The sequence below is a fragment of the Chamaea fasciata genome, unplaced genomic scaffold (assembly GCF_029207755.1).
Source record: "Chamaea fasciata isolate MVZ Bird 193981 ecotype frontalis unplaced genomic scaffold, bChaFas1.0.hap1 SCAF_17, whole genome shotgun sequence".
In the NCBI taxonomy this organism is placed as follows: Eukaryota; Metazoa; Chordata; class Aves; order Passeriformes; family Sylviidae; genus Chamaea; species Chamaea fasciata.
Window position 1 is genome coordinate 13,552,419 of NW_027094102.1, and position 15,974 is coordinate 13,568,392.

The following is a 15,974-nucleotide window of genomic DNA, read 5'->3' on the forward strand; positions in this document are numbered from 1 at the left end:
TCAGCCAACACTTCAAGGTGTCCACAGTCCACTGCTGTCCTCCGGGGGGTTGAATTCTTTGTACATTCAACTGGGCCGGGGACTGTTGGGGTCAGTTCTGTCCCAGTTTGCAGTGGGGCTCCATAATTTCCATAGGGGTGGCAACAGCAGCTTGATAGGCAGGCTGGGGCTGACAGGATGGAGGAAGATGGCTAGCAGGAAATAGAAGGATGGCTGGCGGGAAGCCAGCAGGGCAGCAGCAGCAGTCCAACTTGGGAGAATTGCTACGGCATTCTAAGGGGTTTCAAAAGGGGTACAAAACTTGCAGCTCAAGGAAGAAAAAACTCGGGCTGGGATACATATAACGTGTAACAATTCATGGGCACAACTGGGATAAATATAGCATGTAACCACTAATGGGGTATAGTTAGTAACTTTTCAACTTGAACGTTCAGCATGGGGTCGGTAGCCTAGGACGATGAGACAGGTAAGTGGGGTTTCCAAGGGAGGAGGGAGGGGACAGGATCTGGGGTACGGAACGGGGATTTTACAGCTTTTATAAACGACGTTTTAACCTCTAATGTATGGAACCTCATAACTTACAACTAGTAACTTCCTTTACTCGGCGTTGTCTAATCTTAGTTTATCACAGAGGGAAGCAGAGGGAAGCAGCATGGGAAGAACTACATTGAGAGCTGTGCAAGGACCAGTCAGGAGCTGTCAGACCTTCACCAGGAGCTGTCGTGCTCCTTTGCAGCTCTGCTCAAGGAGTCCCAGGCTGCTCTTGTGAAAGAAGAGACTTGAATCTGCCTTGGTCTCTGAAGCTTTACTTGGCAGTGACATCCTTGGGCCGTCAGTCTCGGGAGAGTCAGGCCCTGGAGAAGGCAGGTGCAGCTCTTCTCTTCCACGGAGGATTTGTGCCCTGCTCAGAAGCCAGTTCCTGTCAACTGGGACACACAAATCCTCCTAGGACACAGGCAAACACTGCCAAAGATGAGGGCAAAAACCACTTGCCGACGCTTTTCCAAACAGACCCATATGGTTCTTGAAGGTCTGGGCCTAGTGAGGAATCTTTGATGTAAGCAGCAAGACTTTTCTTCTGCCTAGAACACCTAATGATATATTGCCAAAGAGATAGCAGAGGAAAAAAATGCACTTGTGGCTGTCTCAGGATTCTTAATCCATTTTATGAGCCTTAAACACTGCAGCTCTCGGCTTTTCTCTGTAGGAATCTGAAAAGCCCCTCAAACACCATTTTTCTCGTCATGTGGCCGTTCTAAATGCAAACCTTTACTTTCCATGAGTATTTGTAAGCACCAAGAACCTTTTTAGCCTTTTTCTTACATCTCCCCTTTGTCAGGGAAGACAGAATTTCTGTGACTCAGGAACTAAGCACATCCCTAAAGAGCATGCAGGTCGTGAGAATGCTGAGCCTTAAAACTGATGTTGTCTGGACCAGCAACTTTGAACTCATGCTATGAGCCAGGTCCCTGCCCAGCAGGGCTCTGGGGACACGGGGGAAGGTAGGGCAGGTGCCAGGGCCAGCAGGGAGCTGGGATGGGGGAGAGCCAGGAAGGGCTTCTCCAACAGCCCCTGGAATGCTGGGCTTCTTACCCCAGCAACCGTCAACAGGCCATGGAATGTTGGAGGTTAGACCCTGGCAACTGTCAACAGGCCATGGAATGTTGGGGGGTGGACCCTGGCAACAATCAACAGCTCCTGGCTATTGGGGTTTAGACCCTGGAGCTGTCAACAGCTGGCGAACCTTGGTGCTTGGACTTTGCAAATACTGACAGCACTTTGTGTGCTGTTGACCCTGCAAAGGCCAAGGACCTTTGGAGATTGGTGTCTAGACCCCGCAAAGGCCAAGGACCTTTGGAGATTGGTGTTTAGACCCCGCAAAGGCCAAAGGCCTTTGGGCACTGGCGTTTAGACCCTGCAAAGGCCAAAGGCCTTTGGAAACTGGTGTTTAGACCCCGCAAAGGCCAAGGACCTTTGGACACTTACTTTTGGTCACTGCTCGTGCCAACAGGCGGATGGAGACCCGGCGGGTGAGTGAGAAAGCTGCTGCTCTCCTTGTGCCAAGCCCAGCAGGGGCCTGGGTGGGCCTGGGCTATGCCGTGTGGAACGGTTCCCTTTGGGAAGAGCAAGGGATTCACAGTTGGCTGTTTCAGAGCTGGCAGTAGCTTTGGTGCTTTCCATGGGGACAGGCGTGGGAGGGAATGGGAGGCTCCTGGCCATCCCAGAGCACAGCCACATCGCCTCCTCCATCCTTGTCCCCCTGGAGGCCGTGGGCACAAACAAGGGAGCAGCTTTTCCTTGCCTTCCCCTCAGCCCAATTTACAGCACAGCCTCAGCGCTTCCCAGAGGCAAGAATGGGTTTCTCCCAGACATGTCCGAGATGATCTCCAGTGGCCTGGAGGAGGCCACAGGGATAACAGGAAGATGCTCCAGGGGCTGGAGCACCTGTGCCAAGGGGAAAGGATGCAAAGTTGGAGATGTCCAGCCTAGAGAAGGTTCCAGGATGACCTTACAGCCTCTTGCAATGCATGAAGGGGCTTCAGGATAGCTGGAGAGGGACTTAAGCCAGGAGCCTGCAGGGACAGGACAAGAGACAGTGGCTTACCACTGAGACAGAGCAGGGGTGGATGGGATATTGGGAGGGAAATCTGCCCTGTGAGGGTGCTGAGGCCCTGGCACAGGTTGCCCAGAGAAGCTGTGACTGCCCCTGGATCCCTGAGAGTGTTCAAGGCCGGGTTGGATGGGGCTCCGGGCAGTTCCCCTCCTGGTGCTCTTAGAAGTGATGAGACACCTTCCAGCATGTTCATTTGTGCTGCTGTCAAACTACTGGGCTGAAAATATTCCCCGGGGGGGGGGGGGGGGGTGGGGGGGAAGAAGAGCTCTGCTGGAATTGCTGTGCTCTGGGACAGGCTGGGAAGCACTTAGAGGCCACTGCCTCAGGGGCAGCCATGCAGTCTGAGCATGCTCTTCCCTGTGCTCTTCCAGGGAGCTCGAGGGCTTTCTCACCAGGGACGTTCCTCCCGAGCCCCTGAGGTGAGTAAACTGTGCTGAGCTGGCCGGGATTTTGAAACCGCTTCTCCGTTAACGGACACTGCTTCTTGTGGGAGCAGAAGAGGCATCTCAGTGGTACTTTGGAATAGGAACAGAATACCTGACTAACAGCTGGATGTGGGCTTGCAGGGGCTGTTAGACAACAGTGACAGCATGGCCAATTCCATCATCTCAACTGGGAGCACCCTCTCAACTCTGACATCCACTGATGCGCAGTATCCCTTTAAATTGGTTCGGAAAGCCACGGAGAATTGTGAGCGCTTGCAGAGACGTTTTGAGCTAATGGCAGAGAAATGCCGGACGCTCAGAAGCCGCCATGAGAACATAGACTGTCTGGTAGAAGAAATAAGAAGGTGAGCATTTCCCCCTCCTCCTCCTGTCTGGGTTTTTCATGCTCTACTGTGACTCCCAAGGCCGTGTGGGAGGTGCACAGCCATGTTGGCACAGAAGACTCCTTCTGGTTGTGCTGCTTCCCTGAATTCTGTTCTTTGTGTGCCCCTGCCCAGCCACTGCTTCTCGCTGCAAGAAGGCAAAGTCCTGCCTTCCTTTCCCTTTGCCTCTGGAGGATTTCCTGGGAGGGAAAGAGCAAGGTCTTCCTTAGCCCACTGCCCCCTGCTCCATGCTGGAGTGCTGAAAATGGGATTGGGAACTCTTCGGGCCTCTTGGTTCTTCTGACTGTGCCTTGCCTCTGCAGTGACTGTGAAAACTTTGAGAAGTCCAAGGAAATGCTGCATCAATGCATTGGGATCCCGGAGCCAGGAGCCTTTTTTCTGCGTCAGAAGAACACCAAGCAGCAGAAGGAAGCGTCAGCCCAGGCAGAAAAGGCAGAGCAGCAGGACAGGATGGAGGTTGGTTTTGGAAATGAGACTGGTTTTCTGTTGAAAACTTGTCTTGGCCCTTCTTGTACAGTGGAGGACTTGGCTGCACTCGAGGGACAAGACCCATCATTGCAGAGCCAGTGGGAAGTCAAGAGGCAGACATTGGAGTAATTGCAGCTTCAGAGGAATCTGCTGGGGCAAAAGAAGGATGATGTTACCATGGCTCTGGACACCTTATTCCGAGGCAGCACCCGTGGGACTGGGAGTTGTGCCAAGCACTTCAGCCCAGATACTGTTTCTGGCAGTAGAAGACAGGGACACTGCGGCGCACACCTGGCAGAAGGCAGCATACGCATTTATTAGCCAGGGATAGGCATGTTCATGAGCAAAGTGTTGCCTGCTTCTGCAGAATTTGTTGCTTTGGGCAGCCACAGAGCCTCTAAAACAGGGAACAGAGCTGGGGAAGGGTCTGGAGCACAGGTGTGATGAGGAGCAGCTGAGGGAGCTGGAGGGGCTCAGCCTGGAGGAAAGGAGGCTCCGGGGGCACCTTCTTGCTCTTTACAACTCCCTGTGACAGGAAGGTGCAGCCAGGTGAGGGTCGGGCTCTGCTCCCAGGGAACAAGGGACAGGACAAGAGGAAATGACCCCAGGCTGTACCAGGGGAGGTTTGCGTTGGGTGTTACAGGAGAGCTGCGAGAGAAGGGCTTGTTTCCGACGGTCTGTCACACAGTCTCAGTTCTGGGGTATGTGGTAGATTTGGCAAATACACAAACAGCAGAGGTTTTGCTCTGCTGAATCTCAGCTGCTGCCCTGGACAGCTGGGCTAGTCTTCTGGGCTGTTGGCCAGGGAACCACCAGCATGCATTCCTGCTGGCCTTCTACTGCTGGCCTTGGTTTTGGAGGTGCTTTTTCAGTTGCCCTTGGTGGGCCACTTCGAGATTGAAACACCTTGTCCATATCCATTGTGAATCTGGTGCTCTCAGGACTGGGAGTAATGGAAAGTTGTCCTTTCCTTTTCCTCACAGCCTCTGCTGTGGCTGACAGTGACAGGCTGTGGCTGTAGCCTCTGATTGCTCTGTTCTGCTTGACTGCAGGTGGGAGAGTTGACATCCCAGCTGGCAGCCTACCGAGAGTCCCAGGAAAGAATTGTCCAGAGAGCCCAGCAAGTTGTGAGGGAGGCCCAGGAAGAGTCAAGGCAGAAGCTGTTGGAGGATGAGCGAGTCCAGAAGATGCTGGAGGAAGTAGAAGATCAGAAAAATGAGCTGCAAGTGCACCTGCAGAACTTGGAGAGGGAAAGGAGTCATTGGGCAGAAGTGGCATGGCAAAATTCAGAATTGCAGGCTTCTGTGAATGCCCTAGAGAGTGAAAAAGCCAGGTAAGTGAATTGTCCGTGCAGACAGGTGTCATTGTCTTTACCTTCATTTTCTTTCCCTTTAAACCTCCAGTTAGAGTTTTTCTGCAAAGCAAGGCTTTGGGGGTAGCTCCTTCCCTCCAGGGAATGTTGTGTTGTGTACGTTAGGTGGGTGTGTTAACACTGCCCAAGCTGCAGTGCAAGGAGCTGGATACATCCATCAGCTGCACCTTGGCTGCTGTAACTTGAAGCCCTTGGGATCTGGATCAGCCTGGCGTCTGATGCCTTTGCTGGGCAGAACCATCTTAAGGCCCTGACTGCGGTCCTAGGCCAGACTGCCCTCAGAAGCACCCAAGAAACCAGAATGTCTCCATTGCATTGTTCCTCATAAAATGCCCCCAGTGCCCAGAGGGGTCAAGCAGGGTCCCTGACACCCTCCACAGTCACAGGCGGTAGTGACTGTGCAGAGAATGCAAGAAACAAGACCAGGGTTAGGGGGGCTCCTCCAGCTGATCAAGTCCTGCCAGTCTTCAGTGCCACCGGATTCTTCTTCCAAGAAGACGACGACAAAGGAAAGGCAGGGCACTCTTGCTTGCCTGGAGGTTTCTGCATCTGCCATCAGGTTGTGCTTCAAGCCTCCGTTGCCACTTCTGCCTTTGGCCTTTGTTCCTGCAGCTGACAGTAGGATGGGTGCTGGTAAATCTTAGGGAACTTGCCAGAGATCCCCTGGCTGTAGGGTGCTGCTCCTCCTGCCTGGACATACAAGATGGGGGAAGGAAATGTCTCTTCCATTTTGGCCCAACCTCTCGCCCTTGGAACATGATTCGTTAGAAGCAAATTCTTCCTCCCCCCTAATGTCTTCATTGCAAGACTTTGTTAGGTTTGTACTCACATTCCCATCTCAAAAAGAAGTTTGGGCATGTAGGCAGGAACTCCCTGTTCTTTCAGGAACAAAAGTAGAGTGGGCACATGCTGGGCTGGGACTGCAGGGGGAACAAACAGCCAAGTTGTTTAGAGAAACCTCATCAGACAGAGCATTTCTCCCTGAGGTGATGGAAGTACTAAGGATTCATGGAATGTGTTATCGTGTAGTAAGGAGTTGCATGCTTCCCTTCTAGGCTGATTCTGTCTCTGGAGGAAAAGAACCTGTGCCTCAGATCGCTGGAAGAAAAGGCCCTGGCACTGAATACTCAGGTGACTGAGCTTCGTTCTGCTCTTCAGGAGACCCAGCAGCTCTGTTCTGAATATAGAAGAGAAGTGGACGAGCTCCACGCCCTGGTAAGCCGTGCACTGGCATCCTCTTCTCCAGGGACACGCACCACCACCTTTGGCTGGGAGGCCCCAAGCTCTTTTCCCTCCCAGCAGCATCCACTGCTGCCGTGCTCTGCCTTGTGCTGCTGCTGAACCCTGAGGCCAAGTCTGCATGTGGTGCCTTGTGCTGCCACTGTTTTCACCCATTCTCTGCCGGCTCCCAGCAGGAAATGTGGGAGGAGAGGCTGCAGCGGACTCCTCTGGAGCTTCTCTGTCCCTCTGTTAGCAGTGTTGTCCCAGGCAGAGTTGGTGCCTGTGCCAGGCCCTGAGCAATGTGGGGACACAGACGTGGCTGTGGCAGGCTGGGGAGGGCACTTCCAGCACAGCCAGTTCAGCCGGTGTTCAGAGCTGCAGCCTCAAGGATGGCCCTTGCCTCCCTCTCCCTGTTTTCTCCACATTTGTCTCCATTACAATCCTTGCTTCTGGGCTTTCTATTTCCGGCGTGTTTTTTGCTTGACGTCATTTCTCCATTCTTGCTCTCCCTACTGCCCACTCTGAGCCTCAGAAGCAGCCCTGTCCCTGAGGCTCTGTGCATCCATCTTCCAAATCCACACCCTGCAGGACGCAGTGAAGGAGAAGGCAGCTCGAGAGAAGCAGCTGCTGGAAACTGAGGTGTCTGAGCTTTGTGTGCGGCTCCAGAGCTCTGAGAAAAAAGCAGAGGCCATGGTCATACAGTGTAAGGCCCTGAAGATGAAGCTGCGGAATACAAAGGCTCAGAGAGACCAACTAAATGCCAAGAATCAGAAGCTGCTGAAACAGCTGGAGGAAAGTGAGCAAGGTACAGCTTTTCCTCTTCCACCCATTGCCCCATCCTGTCTTGCCAGCGAGGATGTCTGATGCCACACAGAATAAAAGTGCCCAGGGATGGCAGAGGGGGAAAACGATCAGCAGGAGATTTATCCATCCTAGTGCCAGTGGAAGCTTTTTCTCAAGAAAGATGCCATGGCTGGCAGTGCCATCTGGCTGTGCTGTGGCTGATCCCGTGCACAGCTGGTGCCTTTCAGGTGCCCTGTCTGTGCTAAGGAGCTGTAGCTGGCTGCCTCAGCTCCGTTCCCCCAAACTCCAGGCCCTGCCAGAGCCTCCAGGCTATTGGCCTGTCTGGAGCAGGGCTGCACAGGCATTCCTGCTCCTTTGTCTCTCTTGGACTGCTCACTCTGCACAAGTCCAGGAGCAAAGACACTTCCCTACTCTTCTGAACCTTGCCCCTTCCATTCCTGCTTTTCTCTCTGCCTGGAAGCTTCCTTCATTTCTGTCAGTTTTGGCGCCCTTGTGGGCTTAGGGCCTGGCAAAGACAGGCAGGCAGAGAAGACAGTGCTGTTGGCTCTGCAGGATGCACATCAGTTTGCTTTTGCTTTGCTTTCCCCCTTCTTGTCCTTCCCCTTCCCTCCTGCAGCAATGTGGAGAGCAGAACACCAGAATACCTCTTTTCAAGATGTCCTGAAGCAAGAGGCTGTGGCTCTTCGTCAGAAGGTGACATCTCTGCAAAGGCAGTTGGAGAGCCTGGAGAAGGAAAGGAAGGATGTGCAGGTGAGATTGGCGGATGCTACAAAGGGCCGTTTCCTGGCTATGATTGGACCTTGCGTTACTAGTTCTAAGGAGCTCCTTTTTCCAGTTTAACATTTCTAATTTCATTCTTCTGAAAAAGGAGGAAAAGATATTGTAGTCATGCCAAAGCCAGGTGGTGCTGAGGCTGCTGGTTTTCCTCCAGGTGCGAATTCAGTGCCCTAGAAGTTTTAGTTCTCAATGTCCACACTGTCTCTAGTGACATTGCATAGTTTGGGCAATTTTTAGTGTCCAAACCCAGGCTGAGATTTCTAAATATCTGGACCTTGGAGGAGTGGTGAGAAGAGCAAGTTTGCTGTTAATAGAAATGTGTTCGGCCTTGGCCATCTGAGAGCAGCCAGTGGGGAGAGAAGAGGGGAAAGCCAAATGCTGATCCAGATAAGGACGTGTGCCTGTGCCCTAGTTCCTTCAGCCCTCGGTCCGGCCCTGGCTAGCTGTGGATCTCAGGGGGGAATCTGGGCTAGGGCGATGATCAAAGACAAAAGGCGCTCTTATTGCTCGTGGGAACAGTCCCACAAGTTTAATGTAGAACTCACACCTTAATGTCTAGGAGGAAAGAGAGGGTGAGATCCCCCGTGTGGGGAGTTTGAAGCCCTAGGGGAGAGGGTGAGGGGAGGGGAGTCTGTTGACCAGTGGGGGCTGACTCAGGGGGAGGGGAGAGATAGAGGGTATCAGGTGAAGAGGGCGCAAAGGTGCACAGGAAGGTGTGACCAGGAACACCCAGTGCAAAACGAACTAACTACTTAGTGCAATACAACGTGCCTGCAAGGGCAGGACTCGTCCTGAGTGGCAGCAGAGAATGACAGACTGGTCTGGCCACGGCTGCTCCAAGAGGGCAGTGGTGCCATGGGGATGGTGCCATGGAAACTCTACACAGGAGAGGTGAGAATCCAGTCCTGTTGGGCCCAGCTCCAGGGAATGAAATGCTGGGGGTGTTTGCTCTTCCCTTCCTCCCTGATGGAGAGCACAGCCTCGTGGCACTGCCTAAATCCTGCTTGGCGTGGACTTGAAATCCTGGCTGCAGTTCTGGCAGCTCCTCCCCAAAGGAACAGGGGAGTGGAGCTGCAAGAGGTCGGGGAAGGGCAGAAAGGAAGCTGGGAGGGGCTGAGTGAGCTGGGAAAGATGCAGCATCAAGGGGGGCCCAGCAAAGGTCTGCGGCATCCCGAGAGGCAGAGAGAGAGGGGCAGCTCGTGCCTGCCCCTGCTGCAGGAGTCCATTTGTGGTATGAAAAGCAAACTGAGAGAGGGAATGAGGGACCCTTTTTCTCCCTGTTTTGGCAGCATGAACGGCAATTGTACGAGCAGAAGATGAGAGATCTGGAAAAGAAGAATGAAATGCGTGCACCCCACATGCAAAGTTGGAATGACATAACCCAGCAACCAGAAATGGAGAGGGAAGGCATGCAGGAGGACTTGGAGCATGGGGCTGCTGCCACCTTGAATCTGACAGGAAAAGAACTCAAAGGGAGACAGGACGCTCAAGTCCTGAGTGCTGCACCGCACAAGAGTGAAATTGCCAATAGGACTTGGAAGAAAGATTTGGCAATCCCAAAGGGAAGGGCTCCTGACACTGGCATGGGCCAGTCTCATCTCCAGGTAGGCCCTGGCATTGACCTTTAGTCCACTACAACATCCCTGAATTATTCCAATGAGGTTTCCCATAAAGAGGTGGGACTCTATATCCCCGTCAGTCCAGGCCTGCTTGGGCAAGGCAGCCTGGGCTGCAGCAGGCAGCCTTGTCTGTGTGCCTGGCTCCAGCCAGAGACCATTGACCGCCAGACTGTTTCCTGGCATGCCCGGAATGATTGACACAGCTCTGGAGTTTGCTGTTCCAATCAGCTCCAGGCCAAAAGCTGGGCATGGGGAGCTGCTTCTTCTGTGCCCACACAAGGGGCGGGGACACATGGGAACTTGGATTTGGTGTGGAAAGGAATAGAGCAGGTGAGCAGAGTGAGGGACTAAACCCAGCAGAGTTTTGGACCAGTGCCTGAAAAGCGTCTGCACTGCTGGTGCTCAGAGTAAATTGTTTTGGCAGTAGTAGAAGATGTGGTAATTCTGAGTGACGACACGGAGTCAGGAGTAGGGATGTTTGTTGGGAAGGAGCTGTCTGGTCCCAGGAAAGCCAGCAGGGCCTGACACAGCACTTGCAAGGGAGCAGTGCCAGAGGCTTTTGGAGCTCAGGGTATCAGAGCAGCATAGGGCAGATGCTGTGAAACTTTGAGCCCAGAGCACAGGTGCTCCTTGTCCTCTGGCTGCCTGCGAGCTGGCACTGGCTGGCTCTGCACAGGGCTCCTGAGGAAGGGCTCGACCTGTACCTTGTCCCGCTTCCAGGTTTCCCAGCAGCAAGAGTCGTCAAGGAGGGCTCTGGAGCGGCTGCACCGGGAATCCTCTGGCCAAGGGCACACACTGGCCCAGGTGTGCAGAGAGAAGGAGCTGCTGTGCCAGGAGAAGGCTGCCCTTGAGGGCCAACTGGCAGCCGTGGAGCAGCACAGACATGACCTTTCCAAGCAGCTGGCAGAGACCAGGTAAAGGCCATGGGAGGCCATAAGGAAAGCCGGGGCACTCCCTCAGAGGGCCCTGCTTTGCCATTGAAATAGCACAAATGTGCCTTCCCTGGACGACTTTCCATGCCTCCCATTTTTCATACTCATGTGTGGGAATCTTGAGCCATGTTGTCCTGGAATACCAGAGTGTGGGCGTCAGGAGCAAGCAACTCATGTCTCTCCATATTTGCTACTTGTAGATCGGCAAAGGAGAGCCTGGAATGCAGCCTGTTTGCTGCTCAGCAGCAGATATCTCAGCTGGAGAAGACCAGGGACCATCTGCAGGCTCAAGTGGTCACAATGACACAGGCCAAGGAGGTGATAGAAGGTGAGAACCTCGTGTGCTTTGTTTGTGGTGCCGCCCCTGCCTAGAGAGGCTGCTGTAAAGCCACCTCTGTCCACAGGGCTTCTGAGGAGTGGTGGGGCTGGGGGCACTGAAAGGGCCTGAGGTCAGGAAAGTCAGTAAAGACTCTGACTCTTGCTGTTGGTCTTGTTTGCAGGACAAGTGAAGGGCCTGCAACATGAGCTGGAAGCAGAGAGAGCTGTCAGGTGGCAGGAACAGGAAGACACAGCTCAACAGCTCTTGCAGGCAGAGCAGCAGCATCACGAAAGCCTCAGGCTTCAGGAAGCTGCTCAGCAACTGCAAATAAACAAGCTCCTGCAAGAGCTGGTAGGGGACAATACACTTCTGAATTGTCCAGGCTGGCACTGTGGGTTGGTTTAGCACAAGCAGAGCCACTGGGTGGGTGTGAAAGGACAGCAATCCTCTGCCAGAGGACTCCTGCTGCTGGGCCGGGCAGCAGAGCCATCGGCTCGGACTTGGAGGCACCTGAAGGCCCCCAGGATGGTGCTGGGACAGTAAATGCAGCCAGGGCTCCAGTCAGGGTGTAAGACGAGTTCCAGAGCAGGTTGGGCAGTGTCCAGCCAAAGCGTGGCAGCCCAGGGCAGGATTGTCCCCAGGTCCCACCTGCCACGTGGAGCAGATGCCAACGTGGAGCAGATGCCAACAGTGCTGCTGGCTGCAGGCCTGGGAACTCGGTTCCTTCCTTGCTGTGCTTCCGTGGTGGACAAATGGATTAGCTTTGGGCTGGAAGCAAATGGAACACGCCCCTTGTCCCTGCTCCTTCAGTGCTTGTTCCTGGGGCATCAGAGAGGGGAAGGTGACACCTCCTTTCCTGAGTGGTTGGACTCAATGCTTGGGAAGGTCTTTCCCAACAGAAATCATTCCACGAGTCCGTGATTCTTATACCTGCTGAGCCTCCTTTTAAATTCCCTGACAGGACGTGGTTTCTGGAGGGCAGAAAGTCAGTGCTGTAGTCTTTTCAGGTTGGGGTTAGTGGGAGGGATGAAGCTTCACATTTTGCAGCAAGGAGCTTGCCGGGGACTTCACCTTGCAAATTTCTCCTCCCCTCCTCAGGCAAGTGAGCGCGAAAGGCACCGTGCAGAGATGCAGGAGACGCTGGAGCAATGGGAAAAAGAGAAGGCAGGGAGAGAGGAGGAGCACGAGAAAGTGCTGTTTGAGATGAGGCAGAAAGTTGCCTCCCTGCAGGCACAACAGGAAGAAGAACGGACAAGATTTGAAGATGCCAAGCGAGAGGTAACGATTGTGAAAGGAGAACTGGTGTGATTTTCTGCAAGGCTGGAGCTGTGGGAGATGGCAGCATATGGGGCTGTGTGGAGCATGCCCTGCGTGTCTTCTGCCTTGAATGTGGGAAGGTGAAAGGTGAACGGGGCCATCTTTGGGACCAGGAATGAGCCCCCTCGTAGGAAGCCGGGCAGAAACATCAGCTTTCAGCTGAGATTTTTGTGCTGCTCTTGTGCTCCGATTTTTGAATTTTACTTTAGAGTATCTTCCCTGTTTTCTTACCACACCTGTTTTGGAGTGTACTGGTAGGTGTTCGTAGCCAAAGGGAGTTTGTAGGGCTTTTCTTTTACAGGCACAGGGAAGGTGCAGCAGGAATGCTGAGAAGAGAAAAATCCTTTTAAAGACTCGTCTGGAGTATTTCTGAACAGTAACCCAGAGATATCTTCTGGGCTGTGTTTTCAGTCACTTCCTGGGAAGCTGTGTCTCCCTCGGGGCAGACAGTGGCCCAGGGGAGCATCAGCCCAGTGCTCTGCGAGCCCGTGAGCCCATCACTCTTTGCCTCCTGCGACACGGATGTTGCAGGAGAAGTGTGAAGCCCTCTGCTCTTTCCTTCTGTGCAGGTCCTGCTGGAAGAGCAGAATGAGAAAAATGCTTTATCAGAGGCACTGCTCCAAACTCGGCGGGAGCTCAGCCAAGCGTGCCAGCAGGTCCAGCAGCTCAGGCAGGAGGTGGAAGCGCAGCAAGAGAAGGGGCAGGTAAGCCTGAGTAGGCAGGAATCAGAGTGCAGCGCAGGGACAAGGGCACAAAAGGCAGCTCCTGGGACTGAGGAGGCAAGGGCTGCTTCAGGCCCTGGGAGCACAGAGCCTGCTAAGCTGCAGAGCTCAGCCCCAGGAAGGAAGGCTTGCAGTGGAAGCAGAGCTGGGAAGAGAAGCCAAAAGAAGTTGTGGAAGGAAGGAGATTTTGAGACAGCAAGTGGGAAAAGCTGGGCGTGAGGAAAGATCTCAGGAAGCTGCTCTGCATTTTGTTGCCAGACCATCAAGGCAGAGCTGCAAGCTGAGCTGCAGGTGGCTCAGAATGAATTCCAGGCAGCGCAGACGAGGCACCAGGAAGAAGTACAAGGCATCAAAGAGGAAATGAATGTGCTCCTTGAGCAGAGGGAGGCTCTACAAAATCAGGTGAGTGAGACAGCACAGGAACTGCAGTCATCCAACCAAGGGGTCTGTGCCCTTCGAGCCTTTCCATGGCAGAACAGCAGCTGATGGGGTGATCCATCGTGCTCTGGGGACTCCATGGCAGCTGCTCGGAAGGACACTCAGTGCTCTGCTGAATCTCAGCTGCTGCCCTGGACAGCTGGGTTAGTCTTCTGGGCTGTTGGCCAGGGAACCATCAGCATGCATTCCTGCTGGCCTCCTACTGCTGGCCTCGGTTTTGGAGGTGCTTTTTCAGTTGCTCTTGGAGGGCCACTTCGAGACTGAAACACCTTGTCCATATCCATTGTGAATCTGGTGGTCTCAGGACTGGGAGTAATGGAAAGTTGTCCTTTCCTTTTCCTCACAGCCTCTGCTGTGGCTGACAGTGACAGGCTGTGGCTGTAGCCTCTGATTGCTCTGTTCTGCTTGACTGCAGGTGGGAGAGTTGACATCCCAGCTGGCAGCCTCCCGAGAGTCCCAGGAAAGAATTGTCCAGAGAGCCCAGCAAGTTGTGAGGGAGGCCCAGGAAGAGTCAAGGCAGAAGCTGTTGGGGGATGAGCGAGTCCAGAAGATGCTGGAGAAAGTAGAAGATCAGAAAAATGAGCTGCAAGTGCACCTGCAGAACTTGGAGATTGAAAGGAGTCATTGGGCAGAAGTGGCATGGCAAAATTCAGAATTGCAGGCTTCTGTGAATGCCCTAGAGAGTGAAAAAGCCAGGTAAGTGAATTGTCCGTGCAGACAGGTCTCATTGTCTTTACCTTCATTTTCTTTCCCTTTAAACCTCCAGTTAGAGTTTTTCTGCAAAGCAAGGCTTTGGGGGTAGCTCCTTCCCTCCAGGGAATGTTGTGTTGTGTACGTTAGGTGGGTGTGTTAACACTGCCCAAGCTGCAGTGCAAGGAGCTGGATACATCCATCAGCTGCACCTTGGCTGCTGTAACTTGAAGCCCTTGGGATCTGGATCAGCCTGGCGTCTGATGCCTTTGCTGGGCAGAACCATCTTAAGGCCCTGACTGCGGTCCTAGGCCAGACTGCCCTCAGAGGCACCCAAGAAACCAGAATGTCTCCATTGCATTGTTCCTCATAAAATGCCCCCAGTGCCCAGAGGGGTCAAGCAGGGTCCCTGACACCCTCCACAGTCACAGGCGGTAGTGACTGTGCAGAGAATGCAAGAAACAAGACCAGGGTTAGGGGGGCTCCTCCAGCTGATCAAGTCCTGCCAGTCTTCAGTGCCACCGGATTCTTCTTCCAAGAAGACGACGACAAAGCAGAGGCAGGGCACTCTTGCTTGCCTGGAGGTTTCTGCATCTGCCATCAGGTTGTGCTTCAAGCCTCCGTTGCCACTTCTGCCTTTGGCCTTTGTTCCTGCAGCTGACAGTAGGATGGGTGCTGGTAAATCTTAGGGAACTTGCCAGAGATCCCCTGGCTGTAGGGTGCTGCTCCTCCTGCCTGGACATACAAGATGGGGGAAGGAAATGTCTCTTCCATTTTGGCCCAACCTCTCCCCCTTGGAACATGGTTCATTAGAAGCAAATTCTTCCTCTCCCCTAATGTCTTCATTGCAAGACTTTGTTAGGTTTGTACTCACATTCCCATCTCAAAAAGAAGTTTGGGCATGTAGGCAGGAACTCCCTGTTCTTTCAGGAACAAAAGCAGAGTGGGCACATGCTGGGCTGGGACTGCAGGGGGAACAAACAGCCAAGTTGTTTAGAGAAACCTCATCAGACAGAGCATTTCTCCCTGAGGTGATGGAAGTACTAAGGATTCATGGAATGTGATATCATGAAGTAAGGAGTTGCATGCTTCCCTTCTAGGCTGATTCTGTCTCTGGAGGAAAAGAACCTGTGCCTCAGATCGCTGGAAGAAAAGAACCTGGCACTGAACACTCAGGTGATTGAGCTTCGTTCTGCTCTTCAGGAGCCCCTGCAGCTCTTTTGCGAATATAGAAGAGAAGTGGACGAGCTCAATGCCCAGGTAAGCAGTGCACTGGCATCCTCTTCTCCAGGGACACGCACCACCACCTTTGGCTGGGAGGCCCCAAGCTCTTTTCCCTCCCAGCAGCATCCACTGCTGCCGTGCTCTGCCTTGTGCTGCTGCTGAACCCTGAGGCCAAGTCTGCATGTGGTGCCTTGTGCTGCCACTGTTTTCACCCATTCTCTGCCGGCTCCCAGCAGGAAATGTGGGAGGAGAGGCTGCAGCGGACTCCTTTGGAGCTTCTCTGTCCCTCTGTTAGCAGTGTTGTCCCAGGCAGAGTTGGTGCCTGTGCCAGGCCCTGAGCAATGTGGGGACACAGACGTGGCTGTGGCAGGCTGGGGAGGGCACTTCCAGCACAGCCAGTTCAGCCGGTGTTCAGAGCTGCAGCCTCAAGGATGGCCCTTGCCTCCCTCTCCCTGTTTTCTCCACATTTGTCTCCATTACAATCCTTGCTTCTGGGCTTTCTATTTCCGGCGTGTTTTTTGCTTGACGTCGTTTCTCTATTCTTGCTCTCCCTACTGCCCACTCTGAGCCTCAGAAGCAGCCCTGTCCCTGAGGCTCTGTGCATCCATCTTCCAGATCCACATACTGC

The 15,974-nt window shown here is 53.6% G+C and overlaps 1 protein-coding gene across 1 annotated transcript; it reads left to right on the forward strand.

Annotated features, from left to right (window-relative positions):
* The first annotated feature begins 457 nt into the window (after positions 1 to 457).
* On the forward strand, positions 458 to 15,684 carry LOC136298499 (centrosome-associated protein CEP250-like). The gene is made up of 17 exons (XM_066199239.1): positions 458 to 466; positions 3,268 to 3,404; positions 3,746 to 3,899; positions 4,964 to 5,244; positions 6,339 to 6,498; positions 7,093 to 7,309; positions 7,925 to 8,058; positions 9,375 to 9,689; positions 10,425 to 10,618; positions 10,837 to 10,964; positions 11,137 to 11,306; positions 12,054 to 12,233; positions 12,842 to 12,976; positions 13,253 to 13,396; positions 13,848 to 14,128; positions 15,223 to 15,382; positions 15,583 to 15,684. The coding sequence occupies exons 1-17, from the start codon at positions 458 to 460 to the stop codon at positions 15,682 to 15,684; spliced, it is 2,901 nt and encodes a 966-aa protein (XP_066055336.1).
* The last annotated feature ends 290 nt before the right edge of the window (positions 15,685 to 15,974 follow it).

Coding starts and splice junctions, on each gene's coding strand:
- LOC136298499 (XM_066199239.1), top strand. Junction 11,307..12,053: donor ACAAGCTCCTGCAAGAGCTG/GTAGGGGACAAT, acceptor TCCCCTCCTCAG/GCAAGTGAGCGCGAAAGGCA. Junction 12,977..13,252: donor CGCAGCAAGAGAAGGGGCAG/GTAAGCCTGAGT, acceptor TTTTGTTGCCAG/ACCATCAAGGCAGAGCTGCA.